The sequence below is a fragment of the Myotis daubentonii genome, chromosome 2, assembly GCF_963259705.1.
Source record: "Myotis daubentonii chromosome 2, mMyoDau2.1, whole genome shotgun sequence".
Lineage (NCBI taxonomy): Eukaryota > Metazoa > Chordata > Mammalia > Chiroptera > Vespertilionidae > Myotis > Myotis daubentonii.
Window position 1 is genome coordinate 106,515,523 of NC_081841.1, and position 17,390 is coordinate 106,532,912.

The 17,390-nt window shown below is 39.1% G+C and overlaps 1 protein-coding gene across 11 annotated transcripts in view; it reads left to right on the forward strand.

Annotated features, from left to right (window-relative positions):
- The window catches only part of FRY (FRY microtubule binding protein), a 608,287-nt gene that overhangs the window by 210,052 nt on the left and 380,845 nt on the right, over positions 1 to 17,390 (forward strand). For 2 of the 11 annotated variants that reach the window (XM_059684107.1, XM_059684110.1), the window contains exon 1: positions 6,694 to 7,471. The exons of the other annotated variants lie outside the window; for them this stretch is intronic. In XM_059684107.1, the coding sequence (XP_059540090.1) occupies positions 7,402 to 7,471 (70 nt within the window). In that variant the 5' untranslated portion in view covers positions 6,694 to 7,401. Of the gene's footprint in view, positions 1 to 6,693; positions 7,472 to 17,390 lie in introns of those variants that run through there. 11 annotated transcript variants of the gene reach the window in all.

A 17,390-nucleotide genomic window follows, 5' to 3' on the forward strand; every position in this document is an offset into this window, starting at 1 on the left:
GAATTGGCAGACAAAACAGTCAGCCACTAGTCAGAAGAGCAGGATCCAGAGGGAGCTCCCAGAAGGCACTAAAACTCTACTGAGATGAAGGCCACTTTATTTTTTTTTTACTTATTTACTTTCCTCATCTTTCTTCCTTAAAGATTTATTATTATTTTAATCTCTCTTTTTCTATCATAGATCTAATTTTCCCTACTTTTCCCCTTTCCTTCTTTCTCCTGCTTTCTTTTCATTTTTCCTTTTATTTTTTGTCTACCTGCTTTCTTGTTTTCCTTTTCAAAATTAACTTTCTTCCTCTTTTCTTTTGTACCATTTTCCTTCCCCAATTCTTTATTCATATGTTCTTCCTCTCATCTATGCCCTTTCACATTTCTTTTTTCTTTCTCCCTGTATTTTCCTTTCTATTCTATTGTTCTCTTTTCTTCTTCCTAATTCTCTCTTCTTTTGTGGTTGTTTTTGTTGTTGTTGTTGTAGGGATCTTGTGTATGTGTGTTTTTTTTTCTTGTTTTGTTTTCTTTTGTTTTGTTCTGCCAGACCTGCGCAACTTGCACAACATGGTTGGGGGTGAGCCTCAGGCAACCTGAGAGGAGATTCCTCCCATGAATGGGAAAACATAATTCAGGACCCAATTATGGGACAACCCAAGTAGCTCACACAAGGGTCATTCCTGGAGCACCCAGTTTAGGGAATCTAAGAGACTGCACCTTTGGGTCCCACAAAACACTTACTACATAAGGCCACCCCATGAAGACTGGGAGGCATGGCAATTTGCTCTAATACTTAGAGATAAATACTAAGAGACTGCAAAAATGGGGAGAAAGAGAAACAACCCCCAAATGAAAGAAAAGGAGGACACTCCAGAAAGAGAGCTAAATGAAATGGAGGCAAACAATTTTTTCAGATATAGAGTTCAAAGTAATGGTTTTAAGGATGTTCAAGGAACTTAATGAGAATTTCAAGAAAATTAGTGGGAACTATAAAAGCATAAACCAAGAAGTAGGAACTATAAATAAGATTTAAAAAAGGCTAAAGGAGTGCATTACCACCAAACCAGCATTGCAGGAAATGTTAAAGGGAGGGCTTTAAGGAGAAAAAATTAAGAGAGAGGAACATAGGTATAAAAAAAATGGCAGTAAATAAGTACCTATCAATTATAACCTTAAATGTAAATGGATTAAATGTTCTAATTAAAATTCATAGCATAACTGAAAGGATAAAAATAAAATGACTCATATATATGCTGTCTACAAGAGACCCACCTCAGAACAAAAGATTCACACAGACTGTAAATGAAGGGATGGAAAAAAATGTCCATGCAAATGGAAATGAAAAAATAAAAGCAGGGGTAGTAATACTTATATCTTACAAAATAGACTTCAAAGAAAAGGCCATAAAAACAGACAAAGATGGCCACTACATAATATTAAAGGTATCAATACAATAAGAGGATATAACCCTGATAAACATATATGCACCCAATATAGGAGAACCTAAATATATATTTAATAAAACACCCTGAGAGAACCTTAACGGTGAGATCGATAGCAGTACAGTCATAGTAGAGAACCTTAACATCGCACTAGCGTCACTGGATAGATCTTCCAGATAAAAAATCCACAAGGAAACAGAGACCTTAAATGACACATTAGAACAGGTGGATTTAATTGACATTTACAGAACATTCCACCCCAAAGCTGCAGAATATCCATTCTTCTCACGTGCACATAGGCCATTCTCAAAGATATTACATATGTTAGGACACAAAATAAGTCTCTACAAGTTCAAGAAGATTTAAACCATATCAAGCAACTTTTTGGATCACAATGGCATGAAATTAGAAATTAACTCCAGTAAAAACACTCAAAAATAATCAAACAAATGGAGACTTAATAGCATGTTATTACACAATGAATGAGTTACCAATGAAATCAAGGAAGAAACAAAAAACTTCCTGGAAAAAAACAAAAATGAACACACAACAACCACAGCAAAAGCAGTCCTGAGAGGGAAGTTCATAGCATTATAGCCCTATCTCAAGAAACAAGAAAAATCTCTAATAAACTATCACTATAAGTAAAAATATTAGAAAAAGAACAAGAATACCCAGAGTAAGTAGAAGGAAGGAAATAATTAAGATCAGAGCAGAAAAAATGACATAGAGACTGAAAAAACACTAAAAGAGATCAATGAAACAAAGATCTGGTTCGTTAAAAAGATAAAGAAGATTGTTGAATCTTTAGCCAGACTCATCAAGAAACAAAGAGAGAGGACACCAATAAATAAAAATCTGAAATGAAAGAGGTGAAGTAACAACTGACACCACAAAAATGCAGAGGATTGTAAGAAAATACAATGAATAACTATATGCTAAAAAGCTAGACAACCTGAATGAAATGGACAAAATCCTAGAAAAATAAAATTTTCCAAAAGTGAGTCAGGAAGAATTAAAAAACCTGAATAGGCTAATAACATCTGATGAAATTCAAGCAGTATTTAAAAAACTCGCAGCAAACATGTGGTCTGGAAGCCTTCACAAGGGATTTCTACCAAACCTTCAAAAAAGAACTAAAGCCTCTCCTCCTCAAACTGTTCTAGAAAATCCAAGAGGAAGGAACATTTCCAAGCTGTTTTTATGAGATTGGCATTATCCTAATTTCAAAACCAGATAAAGACACTACAAAGAAAGAGAATTACAGGCCAATATCCCTGATGAACGTAGATGGTAAAATCCTCAAAATAATATTAGGAAATAAGATCCAGAAATATATTAAAAAGATTATACACCTAGACCAAGTAGGTTTTATTCCAGGGATGCAAAGCTGGTACAACATTCAAAAATCAATAAATGTGATATATCACATAAACAAATTAAAAGACAAAAAAATCACATGATCATCTCAATTGATGCAGAAAAAGCATCTCACAAAATCCAACAATTATTTTTGATAAAAACTCTTAGCAAAGTAGGAATAGAGTATATACTAAAGGTCACATATAACAAACCTACAACCAACATCATACTCAATGGACAAAACTAAAACCATTCTCTCAAGAACAGGAACAAGACAGGGGTGTCCACTATCACCATTCTTATTCAACATAGTACTGGAAGTCCTAGCCACAGTGATTAGACAAGAAGAAAAAATTTAAGACATCCAAATTGTAAGTAGGAAGTAAAACTGTTATTATTGGCAGATGACATGATATTGTAGGTAGAAAACTCTAAAACTCCACAAAAAAACTACTAGATTTAACAAATGAATTTGGCAATGTAGCAGGATACAAAATTAACACCCAGAAATTGATGGTATTTTATACACTGATAACGATCTCTCAGAAAGGGAAACAAAAAACAAAACAAAATTCCATTTGCCATTGCAAGAAAAAATTTTTCTTAGGAATAAACTTAACCAAGGAGGTAAAAGACCTATACTCAAAAGACTACAGGATAATGAAAAAAGAAATAGAGGAAGATATAAACAAATGGAAGAATAGACCATGTTCATAGATTGGTAGAATCAACATCATAAAAATCTAAAGCAATCTATAGATTTAACACAATCCCCATTAAAAAACCAATGGCATATTTCACAGATCTAGAACAAACACTCCAAAAATTTATATGGAATCAGAAAAGACACCAAATAGCTGCAGCCATCTTAGAAAGAAGAACAAAACTGGAGAGATCATAATACCAGATATCAAGTTAAATTACAAAGCCACTGTACTCAAATCACCCTGGTACTGGCACAATGGAATAGAAGAGAGAACCCAGAAATTGCTCAATTATGCTCAATTAATATTTGACAAAGGAGGTAAGAGCATACAATGGAGTCAAAACAGTCTCTTCAGTAAATGGTGTTGGGAAAATTGGACAGATACATGCGAAAAATGAAACTAGAAAACCAAATCACATCATACACAAGAATAAACTCAAAATGGATAAAAAACTTAAATGTAAGTTGTGATACCATAAAAATCCTAGAAGAAACCAAAGACAACAAAATCTCAGATATCTCTCATAGCAATATTTTTACAGATACGTCTCCTAGTAGGGCAAAGGAAACTTCAGAGAAAATAAACATATGGGACTAAATCAAAATAAAAAGCTTCTGCACAGCAAAAGAAACCAAAAACAGAATGAAAATATGTATGAGAGAACATATTTGCAAATGATACATCTGATAAGAGATTAATTTCCAAAATATATATAAGTATTCATACAACTCACCAAAAGGAAGACAATCCAATTGAAAAATGCACAGAAGACCTGAATAGAGGCTTCTCCAAAGAGGACATAAAAATGGCCAAGGGATATATGAAAAAATGCTCAAAGTCACTAATCATCAGAGAGATACAAATTAAAATGACATTGAGGTACCACCTCACACCTGCCACAGTGGTTTTCTCAGTAAATCAACCAACAACTAGTGCTGGCGAAGATGTGGAGAAAAAAGAACCCTAGTACACTGCTGGTGGGAATGCAGACTGGTACAGCCACTATGGAAAACATTATGGCGTTTGTAAAAAAATTAAAAGTGGAATTGCCATTCCTAGACCAATCAGAAAGAATGTATGCACCCCTGTGTTCATAGCAGCACAATTTACAATAGCTAAGATCTGGAAACAGCCCAATTGGCCATCAGTAGATGAATGGATTAAAAAGCTGTGGTACATTTACAAATGGAACACTATGCAGCTGTAAAAATGAAAGATCTCTTACCCTTTGAGACAGCATAGAGGGACCTGGAGAGTATTATGCTAAGTATTAATCCAGTCTGAGAAAGACAAGTATCACATATCTCACATGTATAATCTATGAACAAAATAAACTGACGACAAAATAGATCCAGAGACATTGAAGCATGTCTGATGTATTTCAGAGGGAAGGGGTAGGGGGTGGGCTGGAAGAGATTAATCAAAAAACTTGTATGCATAACCCATGGACACAACAATAGTGCAGTGAAGGCCTGGAGAGGGGGCAGAAGAGGGGTGGAGGAGGTCAGTGGGTGAAAAAAGTGGGACATCTGCAATACTTTCAATAATAAAGATAAATTTAAAATTTATCTTTAATGGTAGACATTAATTAATACCCTGTTAGGACAATGGTAGACAGTATAAATTAATACCCTGTTAATTTTAAAATGCTTATAAACAAGATTTGCTTATAAGTGAATTAACAGGCTATTTTTTTTGTTAGTAATTCACCATTATTTTTAACAAATTTTAGCGAATAGGTCATACGTTGGAAAAAAACCCTGTAGTAATTTTGCCAAAATAAATATTACATATCTACAGCTATCGCCTACACATTTAAATCCAATAGTCACTTTTTGTAAACAACGTTGGGCAAATGATTAGCATGTGATCAAATTGCATTCAAGAGGTAATTGGTTCTGTTGTTGCGTGGCTGGACTTTCTGCAGCAGCTTTAACACATGTCCACCCCTCCCCACATGTTCCCATGTTCACGAAGTCATGCCCCAGCTACGTGCATTTGTTTACTCACAGTAACATGTGAATGCACCCATTTACTAGACCTATTCAATATAAATTTCAACTTACAGTGATACATATAGAAAACTTTTCTGTGAAATAAAACTTTTCATACATACTTAATTTTAGTTACACAAACGTGTCTACATAGGTAAACACAGGTAAACTAATTTGTCAAATTTTTAACATATGCATTCAGAAAACCTACTTTATTACATAACAGACTTCCGGCTTTAACTTGCCAGAATTAATCCATTATATTGAGATTTTACTGTACAGGTGATAATACAAAATTAGCTTGTCAAATCTCATAGGCATGTAAATGAAAAAGAACCCAATCTAATGAGAGATTTCATGAGAATAAAGTGCTGTGAGTCGAGTTGGAAATCCTAGGGGGTGGGGGAGGGGGGTGCTTGCCTTTTGTGTACTTGTATGTAGTTTGAAAAGCTCATTAAATTGATAGTGCCTTAGAGCATTCCACAACATATTTTTAAAAGTTGAATTTTAAAATTTCTTAGCCTTACAAAAACTATATTGTTCTCTTTCCCTTTTATTTCTCAAATGAACTGTTAGTCTAGGAAGTCCTATTTGTGTAATGATTTGAGGGGGGTGCACAACAATTTTTATGCTAAATTATTATCAATATGGTTTGTTAAGGGTTCTATGGTTTATGAGATGGTTGGCCAAATTCCACATACTCAAATGTAGCCTGTCATAATTGAAATACTCTTGTTTAATGCCCTGGTCAAGCTAAATGATAATGAGAAACAAAACTAACCAAAATCAGGACACCTGATATCAGATTTCATGAAGTAAAAAGTCTTTGTGCAGCAAGGAACCTAATGCTTTCGCTTCTTATCCTTTTAGTACAAATAAACTAAGCTTTATTGGGCTCAGTGCTAATTAAAAATGAAAGGTTTGAGAAACAGATCCACTGTGGAGCCTCACATTCCGTAAATAAGCACACTGAGCAGTTGGTACTGGTCCCTTAGGCAGCCCACATAGGTGCTGGTATGCCCCCCAAAATGACAGCATTTCTGGGAGGGAGACACAACCAAGTGCAGATTCCACTGTGCTAATGCGAGAAGAGGGAGAAAAATGTCCGGCAACTGCCTTGTTGTCATCCAGCTTTCCTACTGCAAGGAGGCTGAAGGATGGGGCTTTTAAAGAAACGTCACTGCAACTAGATCCAGGGGTGCAGCCTGACTCACTGCAGCACAATGCAGCTGCCTGTGCATCAGGGACAGACACAAGGGAAAGCAGCCACCAGCGCCGCTGCTGCCGGCACACAGAGCTGGTCACTGGGAGCATTTCTGAACTGAGGATCTGTAGAAGCTTGGAAATTCCTCCTACAGCTGGGTCGGGGCCCAGTGAGGTGGGGCTCAGGTCGAGGCTGTAGACAGGAGGCGGTGCTCCCAGCCCACCTCTCACCCTACCGCGCCTTGGGAGAGCTGGGAACTAGGCTGTTCACAGGGTCAGGGAGGCCAGCCCAGGACCCTCCCTCCCCGGGGAAAACAATCACGAGGGTGCTGGTCCTCCTTGGACCATACCTGGCTAGAGCAAAGCCTGTGAGCAGCCTGCAGCAGGCGCTTCTGGTTATGGCAGCTCAGAAATGAAAGCAGCAGCCACGCCTCTGAGAGCTGCAGGGAGAGCTGTGCCCAGCAAATGAGAAAAATAAGAACTAATCCTGGACTCAGAGGAAGAGGAGCGCGGAGCATCTCTCCCCTGCTCCTTGGTGTCCTTTACACGAGGACTCCCTGCCCTCTGGGTGGTAAATCTGCAGAACCTTCCTCTGTGCCCTGACCCCCTGCTGACATCACTAACCTGTGACAGAAACATCCCCACCCGGTACCTGCTCCTCCTGCGGCTCCCAGCCCAGCCCGGAGCCTCTTTGTATGCCGCGGACATGGCCAGCCAGCAGGACTCTGGCTTCTTTGAGATCAGCATCAAATATTTACTGAAATCCTGGAGTAATAGTGAGTAACAGAAAATAACCTTTGCTTGTTTGTCTGTTTGTTTGTTGGCTGGATGTTGTATAAGGTTGGAGAAATAAAATCTCAACTGATGCATATGCTTGTGAGCCGAGGAAGTGTTTTTTGCTTTCTCTGCGATGAAAATCAAAATGTCAGTGACTGAAACAGCTCTCCTTAGATGCAGAGGCTGCAGTGGAATTACAGCGGATTTTGTTTGATCATATTTTCAAGTGCGATGGCCCTTCCAATCTGGCAGAGCTCACCAGAGGGCATTCAGGCTGCATTTCCTGCCTTGTTCGGCGTTTGGTATTTATTTGATTTGTTCAGGCTTTAGCTCAATACTCTGTGAACTGTGGTTTAGCCAGAGGGGTGTATCAGGGTTTCAGTTTCCTAGTACTTCCTAATTGTTTTATTAGGGTATTGTCTAAAGACAAAAAGTACTTAATAGTCCAAAACCTGAGATTCATCTTTTTTGTACACAGAGGCATTTGCACTCTTATTTGATCTGTCCCTTGTCTGTGTGGATGATGCTCAGGACGGTATTTAATATTTGAATTTTTAACAATCCTGATGTTTGCTCTAGTCCAAATAATGTACTTTTCTGAAATATAAATAGGCAAGGTTCTGAATATCAGGATATCAGAATATTCTGGCTTCCGAAGTTCCATCTCTGACCTACTTAAAGATTTTGAGCAATAAACTATTTCAAAATGACAACCTCAATGGCTTCGTGGATCTGGAATCAAATGAAAATGAGGCCTCCAGGGTGTCAGTGATGCCTTATGTTTTTGGAACAGTTTAAAAACAAAGTCTTCCCTGTTTCACCAACAGCCTTTGTACTTGCTCTGGGTAACATTGCCAGGTATTATAGATCATTAATTGTTTGGAATTTTTAAAAAATTTCCAATAAATATTTTGATGTTATATTAGGTGCATACTAATTAATCTACTTGTATGCAAAGACTTGGCAATTAATTATCTCCTACACAAATGACCTGTGGCCAAGATTGTTCTGTAAACAAAACCTGGGCAGGAGAACCTGAGCCATAATTGCTTTGAGAAAACTGCCAAAATCTCTTCAGCTTTGAGGTATACAGAGATATACATCTCTCAATTATATTTTCAGAAACCATTTTTTTAATGATTGTTTTGCACCATTATATATACTATGGGGCTTGTAGGAAGCTGCTTTCTATAAGTGAGAAGCCATTTAGGAGCAATACTGTCACCCAAATAGCATTCCTTTATCTGTTACAGCCATAACTCATTTGATCGTGTGTGTAATCCTTCCTACTTCAGGAAAAATCTCCCTTTGTTTCTCCACCCTTTGATTAATGAAAAGAATTAGACATACAGGGTTCTTTATGGAACAGTTTTCCAAACACTGGAAAGGCCTCCTGTGCGTCTGACAACAGCCAGTGGTTTTCAGTCATTTTGGGTTCTCTGAGGCCAGATTTCTTTCTTTCATTAATTATTGTCATTGCTTTATGAGAGAGAAAATTGTGCTCTGACAATATTGAGGCCAGTGGGATTTCTTTTAGAATCATTCTCCCCTTGTTTTTAAATTACTCTGGACAGAGTATATTCCCTCCACCATTCCTAAGCTCTCCCCACTCTCTCCACACTCACATCAGAAAATGGTTCAAAATTACCGTTCATTTATATTTGGGAAGTTTCTAGGATACAATTTTGAATTCTTTCAATTCATTCAGCAGCTATTTATTCAACACCTACTATGTGCCAGACTATGGGGCTACAAAGGTGAATAAGATAGATCCCTACCCTTGATCTTAATGTCTTCACTGGAACTTGGTGTTCTCTAGCATTCCTTTGGAGCTCAGAATGTTTTCAGTGCTGTCTTGAAAGAGAAAGAGTAAATATACTTTATGCTTAGTCTTCTTTAAACTTGTTGCAACACTAACCTGCTTGTAATCTAGTATAGCTCCCTGTTTTACATATTTTCAGTAGCAAAGAGAGAAAGGAATTTGTCTGTATGGAAGATAAAGTAGAAAACAGAAGCCTTAGGGCTTTAAGCTACTCAGGGTGACCTGGCTGGGAGGATGTACACAGGAAAAGCCACTCCTTGTCCCAGCATCACAAGTTTGAGGGAAGAAACTGTGAGAAGAACCAGGCCCCTAATTATATAGCAGTGGTTATTTATAAATGTGCAACACTTAAAAAGCAATAAAACCAACTCTATAACTATGGCTGGCTGCTTTGCCAGGTGATAGTAAGAGATAAGATAATCCCATGAACTTTTCCAAGATTTCCATTTGTTTTTGTTGTTGTTAACCCTTATCCAAGAAATGGTACATTGTGAGAAAAATGTAATTTTATATACTGAAGAATTAACAAGTCAATTAAGACACTCATTGCCTGGTGAGAAGTGTTAGCTTTTTCCCCTATTCATGTCGACACCCTCTTCTTCATTGGCATGTCCACTCTGTCAGGCTGCCCTTTCCGTGGAAGGGCATTGGGAATTTAAATGGCATTGATGCTTGAGAATAAAATGTCCTTTTCAGAGCTCACTGCAGAGGCTTTCCTTATCCCCTTGGACACCTGTTCTATTGCTCCTTCCCCATTCCTGTCCAGGCTTTCCCCAGCTTTCCAGTGATTCTCCTGGTGACTGCCCTGTGGTAGTCAGTCTAACCTGGGACACTCCAATGGTGACAAGGAGCATCCTGGAGAGGCTTCTACCAGCATTTCAAAGACTACACCACAGCTTCTCCTGCCCCGAGTGTCTGTGACCATCCTTCAGGACCTTCTCTGAACTCTTCGTCCATCCTCTCATGTTGTTTTTCTGCTCCTGCCATGTTTAATCTGCTTACCCTCCTCTGAATTTCACTACCTTGCTCTCCAGTCCATGCCCACACATACGTCAGCCCCAAGCTGGCACACCCTCACCTAGAACACGCAAATCACAGGACCAAATGGGCTTAGATCTCTAGCTCCTGCACTTTGTGGACTTGGACAGTTATCTACTCTGCCTCAATGTTCTCATCTATACAATGGAGGCAAAAATAATGAGTAGCTCACAGGAGGAAATGGGATATTAAGATGTAAAGCACTCAGCACAATTTCTAGCACATTGATATTACTTTTACATATATTGAGCATTTACAATAGATTCCAATGCTTCTCTCTTTTTAAACTCACTAAAAATCAGACTTAGGCCATACTTCCTCTTAGCTTTGACATCCTCAGGAATCATTCTGTGTGTAGTCACCCCAAATGAAGAAGGGAATTGCATGAATATAGATGAAATTAGTTGCTTGCTTTGGACCACTTTTCTTTCTAGATTTACCTTTTAACTGTATTCCCTTTTCCACTTCAGCTACCATTGAAATATTCCTACCTTCCCTAAGTACATACCTTCCAGCAGCATAGGGTGGCCTGGGCATTCTCTCAGTATAGAAAGCCACCTTGGGTTCTCAGGTTTGCTATAAAAAAAGGTTAGAGCAGATCGTTCCAAACTATTTTCTGGAAAGGAGGGGTTGTTTTGTGTTGATGGATAGAGCTTGTGCGAAGGTTCTCCCACTGATCTGAAAACTCTGACTGGCTGTCCTGATGTTTACATCCATCCCCATGTGCAGTGAACACAGGCCCAATGACAAAAGTACAGTCAGAATCCATTCAAGGTCTTAATTTTTCCAGGGTAGTTTGTGTCCTTCCTATAACAGTTGGCTCCCCCATGGAGGGAAACTTTTGAATGCCAATTAACTCTTTCAAGTAATGAGTTAATTAATTTCATTGACAAACTCCCCCGTGTTTGTTTCGGAAGGAGCTGGTATGTGTAAAATGTCTAATGTTGCTGTAGAAAAACATGCAATGATTTTCAGAATTGGATGCGGCATTTTTCAGGTAGTGAGTTAGGTTGTGGTGATAAGGATACTGTTCAGTCCAACGTAGAAATGCCAGTTGGTAAAAGGGTTAGCTCTGGGGACAAAAAATAATGTACAAGTCAAGATTGAAAATACCTCCAACTGGCCTCAGAGCAGTGCTTATGGGCCTGATGTATGTCAGCCGTGAATCCAGGCACTAGGAGAAAGACTCCAGAAAAATCTCAAAATATTCGTTTTAGCCTCTTTGTAGAGTTGGTTTAAATAAATAGAAAAGTAAAGAGGTTTAACCAAGTTGCCTAAATCCAGCAGAGCAATACTTACCCCACTCAGATCTTTCAACAGGAGAAAATACCCAACACTGGTCCAGGCACTCGGAGAGCATTACTCCAGTATTTCTGCAGCCCTGATCCCTTCTCTTAAAGCTGCTCATGCAAAGGTTCTCCCACTGGTCCTGTTGAAAGACAAAACTCCAAATAAACATCCACTCTAAGTAGACAGGGTATATCCCTGGGTTTATGATGGAAACAAACTAGAGGTGTGGTTGGTTGGTTGGTTGGTTGGTTGGTTAACTGGTTGGTTGGTTGTTTAAACATATGAACAACCCTAGAATAACATACTGCCACATTGGCCGTGGGTCCACTCTGTGTCAAATGTTTATATGTAGAGCAGCCACATCATTATTTTTACAAACTGAGACACTTTTGAGAGTACAAGTTAATAATAATACTGGGACACTAGGCATGAACTGGGATAGCCCTGGGCAAAGGAGGCCATATGACTCCTCTGTTTATCACCTTCACTCTCTCTAATAAACCTGCAATTTATATATATCATCCACATTTCATCCACAGATAAAAAAAGAAAAATGAGAGTTGAGAAAGTGATTTTCTCAGAACCAGGATGCTAATAAGTGCCATGAACCCCAGCCCCCAATGCAGTTGAGAATCTTATTTTTAAAATCACCCATAGAATGATCAAGGGAAGAACACTTTGCGGAACTTAGGGCTTTATAGGTACTTTCATTCTTGATACTGATGCTCTGCTTATTCTTAACCTCCTCTCTCTCTGGGCACCCCTGAGGGACTCTCTTTCTCTTCTCTCTCTCTCTCTCTCTCTCTCTCTCTCTCTCTCTCTCTCTCTCTCTCTCTCTCTATCAGTTCTGGAGACCACCACCATCCCTTAGCACAGACCTGTTTAAAATAACTAAGTATTGACAAGTCTTCACCATCATTATGACAAATACGCTAGTTCTGCACACTATGGTCATTTCATGTCACACACGTACACAAGGACATTATGGTAAAAAGGTATGTTGCTTCTGTTAGGAGTGTGTTTTGTTTTGAAAAATATATTTTATTGATATTTTTACAGAGAGGAAGGGAGAAGGATAGAGAGTTAGAAACATCGATGAGAGAGAAACATCGATCAGCTGCCTCCTGCACACCTCCTACTGGGGATATGCCCGCAACCTAGGTACATGCCCTTGACCAGAATCGAACCTGGGACCCTTTCAGTCCGCAGGCCGGTGCTCTATCCACTGAGCCAAACCAGTTAGGGCTGTTAGGAGTGTTTTATGTTGATTTCTTCCATTTTTAAGATCTATGTAAATTCATAATGTAAATGGCTCCAGTAAATAAAAATGTATTAATGATCTTTACTTCTTTTAAAATTGTCGTTTCCTTCTTGCTGAGGTTTCTCTGATACATTGTATTTTTTTTTTTAAGGAAACAGTAGCAAACCTCTAATTCTCTTCAACTCTGAGAACAGAGAGAATATTTCCAGTGATAATGGAAATCTATTTATAATTAAGGTGTCACATTTTACTTGATAGCTTTGGTCTCCACCATCATAAAATTCTCCACACACTGGCAACACAAAATGATCCAATTTCAATGTCTTTTCCTACTTTTGCACCAATAAGAACTGAAGAATCAAAGACAAAGTACAGTAGGCAAGGAGAAGGAATGACCTAACAATGTTACAATCTGGGAATAGCCCAGGGCATTTGAAAAAAGTGGCCAGTATTTAGCTGTATCAACTGATACAACATGCAGATATTCTCTTTATTTAAAATACATCTGTTCCAAAACATTTTAATACCCATGACTTAGTAGTTCATTTTTGAGTATTGTTCAAGGAGTAGAATGGGTTACATAGGTCCTGATCATCATATTAGTAATGTCTATATTTTTGAGCTTATGTGATATTCAGAATGCACAGGTGGGTTTGGGTTAATAAGAAATGACATTTGGCTCTTGGGGCTATTCTGTTCATTGACAGCCCCACATAAAGCTTGCAAGTTCTTGGCTAGGACTAAACCTCAGATTTATTTGGTGCCTTATAGTTTATTCAGTGCCTTCAAACAGATTACCCCATTTGATGAATGAGATGCATTGATTATGAATAAACCAGCTTCTTCTTAAATGTTCCTGGTTTGGAATGATAAGGCTTAATTCTCCCAAAGTTTAGCTTCTCTGTTCAAATAAACAAATAATCATAGTCCACTTCTTTACTCTGAATAAGACTTTTCTATGCATTATATATCTTGGCATTTATCACTTAAAATATACAGTGATGAGCCCACCCAAAAAACATATGTATTAAGTTTTCCTACATTGTACCCTAACATTTGTACCCTAGCATTCCCTTAGTCCTTAGTCCTCTTTTTTAAACCCTTACATATTTCAGAATTTCTGCCATGTGGTGCCTCCTGGGAGTCACCCACTGTGTGTGTGTGTGTGTGTGTTCTGGAGACCACTACTCCTTAGCACAGACCTGTTTGAAAGAACTACGTATTGACAAGTCTTCACCATCATTATGACAAATACAGTGTAGAGAGGGCTTAACAGGTAGGCACCCAGTCTTGGGAAAATTGAGTGGCATTTGTGGAAAATATAGTACACAACTTTATCTCATTTTTTCCTTACTAACTTTTCTCATTCGACAGATCCCATTAATCAGACTCGTGTAAGTATTGCTTCATTTTAGAACTGAAGGCTGCATGAAGAAGAGAATGCTGTCTCTTTGAGCTGAGAAGTTGTATCTCCAAAGTTTGGAGGGGCAGTGATGGGAATAGCCTTTTCCATAAGATCACTTTTGCTTACTTTCCAATGCTGGATTATACTAAAAACTTACTATCTTAGTGTCAATTTTTCTTGGTTATTGCTCCGTCTAAAATGCCTTGGTACCCAACAGTGTCAGAGAAGCAAGGAAAACTCTAGTCAGTATGTCTTTCTTGAGCATCTACTATGCTCTAATTAGACTCACTGCTTTAGGAGCATCATAGCTGAATCTGAGACCTGGCTCCTCCAGTCAAGGACTTCAGATCTTCCCTTTCTTCCTTGTTAGAGCCAGGATTCAGAAATATTAACGTGGAATTTCCCAGAGTTAAAGAACCCCAGGGAGAGGAACCAGTGGTATTTCAGAGACAATGTGTGGCCTAGAGAATTTCATTTTAGATGATGTGTTTGATAGATTCTGTTGATTTTGACTTTATGTAGTTATACTTTCACTGTATCAGAAAGATACTGGAAGCCTGGTGTTTGCAGGCCAAGTCCTGTAAGAACAAATGTTTTAGAATATTCCACCTAGCAGGATGGCTGACAGAGAAGATCGAATGTAAATTACTTACCCTGACATACTTGACCAGATGTCAGGATTTGGGACAGCAAGCATTTCAGATGGGCATTTTTTACATCAGAAAGATGGGAAACAACAGTTGCCATGTTCATTGGAATTTTGACTTGGGACTAATCTAAAGTCAGTTATCCTTCATTTTAAATGGTCTCCTCATTCTTAAGAATATTTACAGGATTAAAGGAAAGAGGGTGTGTGTGTGTGTGTGTGTTCATATCTATTTATATAAAAGCCTAAGTGACCAGCCAACCGGACGGTAGCCATGATGTGCACTGACCACCAGGGGGCAGACGCTCAATGCAGGAGCTGCCCCCTGTAGTCAGTGTGCTCCCACAACAGGAGTGCCACTCAGCTGACAGACAGGTGCCAGACGCTGGGCTCATGGCTGGCGAGTGCAGCCATGGTGTGTGAGCCTCTCCCACGGACACTCCCCCTGCGCGCCTGAGCAGCACCGGTGGCAGGCACAGCAGGGCCAATGAGCAGGAGCGGCACAGTGCCCAGCCCAGGCTTGGGTTCCTCCCCAGCCACCTGCCACTTCGCACACTACTTTGTGCTGTGCAGAATCGATGCAGACAGCCGGCTGGAGCCCGACGAGCTGGTTGGTAAGGCCGGGCTGCAGTGGCTCGCAGGTCCACTGATCCCCGCAGGCCAGTCCAAAAGACCCCACTGGTGCAAGAATCTGTGCACCAGGCCTCTAGTCTATATACATAAGAGCCTAAGTAACCGTCTGACCATTGGACTGTTCAACAGGTAGCTATGACACACAATGACCACCCAGGGGCAGACGCTCAACGTAGGAGCTGCCGAGCTGTGGTGACTTGGCAGCTGCGACTCTTGGGTGACGCACCCAGAACCAGAGAGGAGGGAGCCCGATTCTGAGGTGCATCACCCAAGAACTGCTCTCTTGCAATCCAGGACCCCTCGGGGGATGTTGGAGAGCCAGTTTCAGCCCAGTCCCCGCAGGCCAGGTCAAGGGACCCCACCACTTTCTATAAGTTAAGTTTTATCATATAACTCACCTATATCCTTACACTTTTCTTCTTTTCCACTGAACATACAAACACAAGCATTTAAATCTTAGTCACTCAAAACTCCAGATGCTCGGCAGTGAAAGTTTATATTCTGCCAGCATATCAGACTCTATAATGAGTCTGATTTTGGTTTAATTCCTTCCTACTGTTTAGTCATTTGATGAGCTGCAGATGGAAATTTAAGCCAAAGCTATAAAATTTCACTAATACTTTTTATTCTGCTGTAAGAATTTGTTGTCATGTCAACTAAAGGAAGTTGAAATCTTTTTCAAAAAGGCATTAAAATCTACATTAAGTGCTTTCATCAACTCTAATTTGATATACAGCTCTGACTGCCTCTGCTGTTTTAATAAATTGAGAGTGCAGAGTTGTTTAACAGTTGAAGACGGCTTTGAAATTTCCAGGACTTCTCAGCTAATGGCATAAGCACAACAATATTATGGAAATATACAATTAAATTGCCATTAAAGATTTCTTCTTAAGCTTAAGAACACTAGGCTGACTTCTTTGAGTTTAGCCTTAAATAGGTAAATATGTATTTTGGCAGCCATGAAAAGGAAAGGGTATTAACTAAGGCAATACTTGAGTAAAATTCCATTTGAATGTTATATGTATTTATGTAGGAAGGATTAGACAAATCAAAAGAATGCTTCAATTGTACAAATACAAGATTAGGCTTTTCTTCCCTGTTTTTGTTTTGTTTTGTTATTTTGCTGCGTGTGACCTTGTTTGTGTCCTTGCCTCACTTCCTTATAGGAAAGGAACAAACCTGCCACTTTGTCTCTAGCAGTCTCATGTGAAGGGTTTGAATACCTCCACTGAAACGCGGGCTTTAGGTGAACAGCATAATACTTGCCAGTTATTGCTCCCACACCATTAAAGCTAGACTAAAGGAGGTTGAGTTGTACATTATTGAACTTGACTGATAAGTACAGTCGGGACCTCTGACTAGATTTCTAAGCTCGGTCAGTTTCTTGGACTAGCTCACTTCTCAGTATTCTGAATAAGAAAAAGTTGTCACACTACACAGCCTGTCAGGTTTTTTTTCTGTTGTTGTTTTTTACAGTAAAGTTACTGTGTATCTAACTCAGTGGAAGTCACCAGGGCTGTCTCTTGATCTGATGATAAGCTTTCATTCTGCACAGGCAGATAATGGTGTTTATGGAAATTCCTAACATTCTGGAGGTTTTTATAACATAGGATCATACAGGCAAAAGATACTCTCCTAGGTTTGGGTAGATTTGTTTCAGTGAAGCCATGTTGAAATACAAAAGGGAATAAGGATGCAAGATGCTACAAAAAAATCTGTCTGAGACATTGTTTGGTGGGTAATACCATTCACCACTACTTAATGCTGGCGGCGAGACAGAAGGCTCTGTGGCAGGTTTAAACAATTTTAAAACTAAAAGAGTT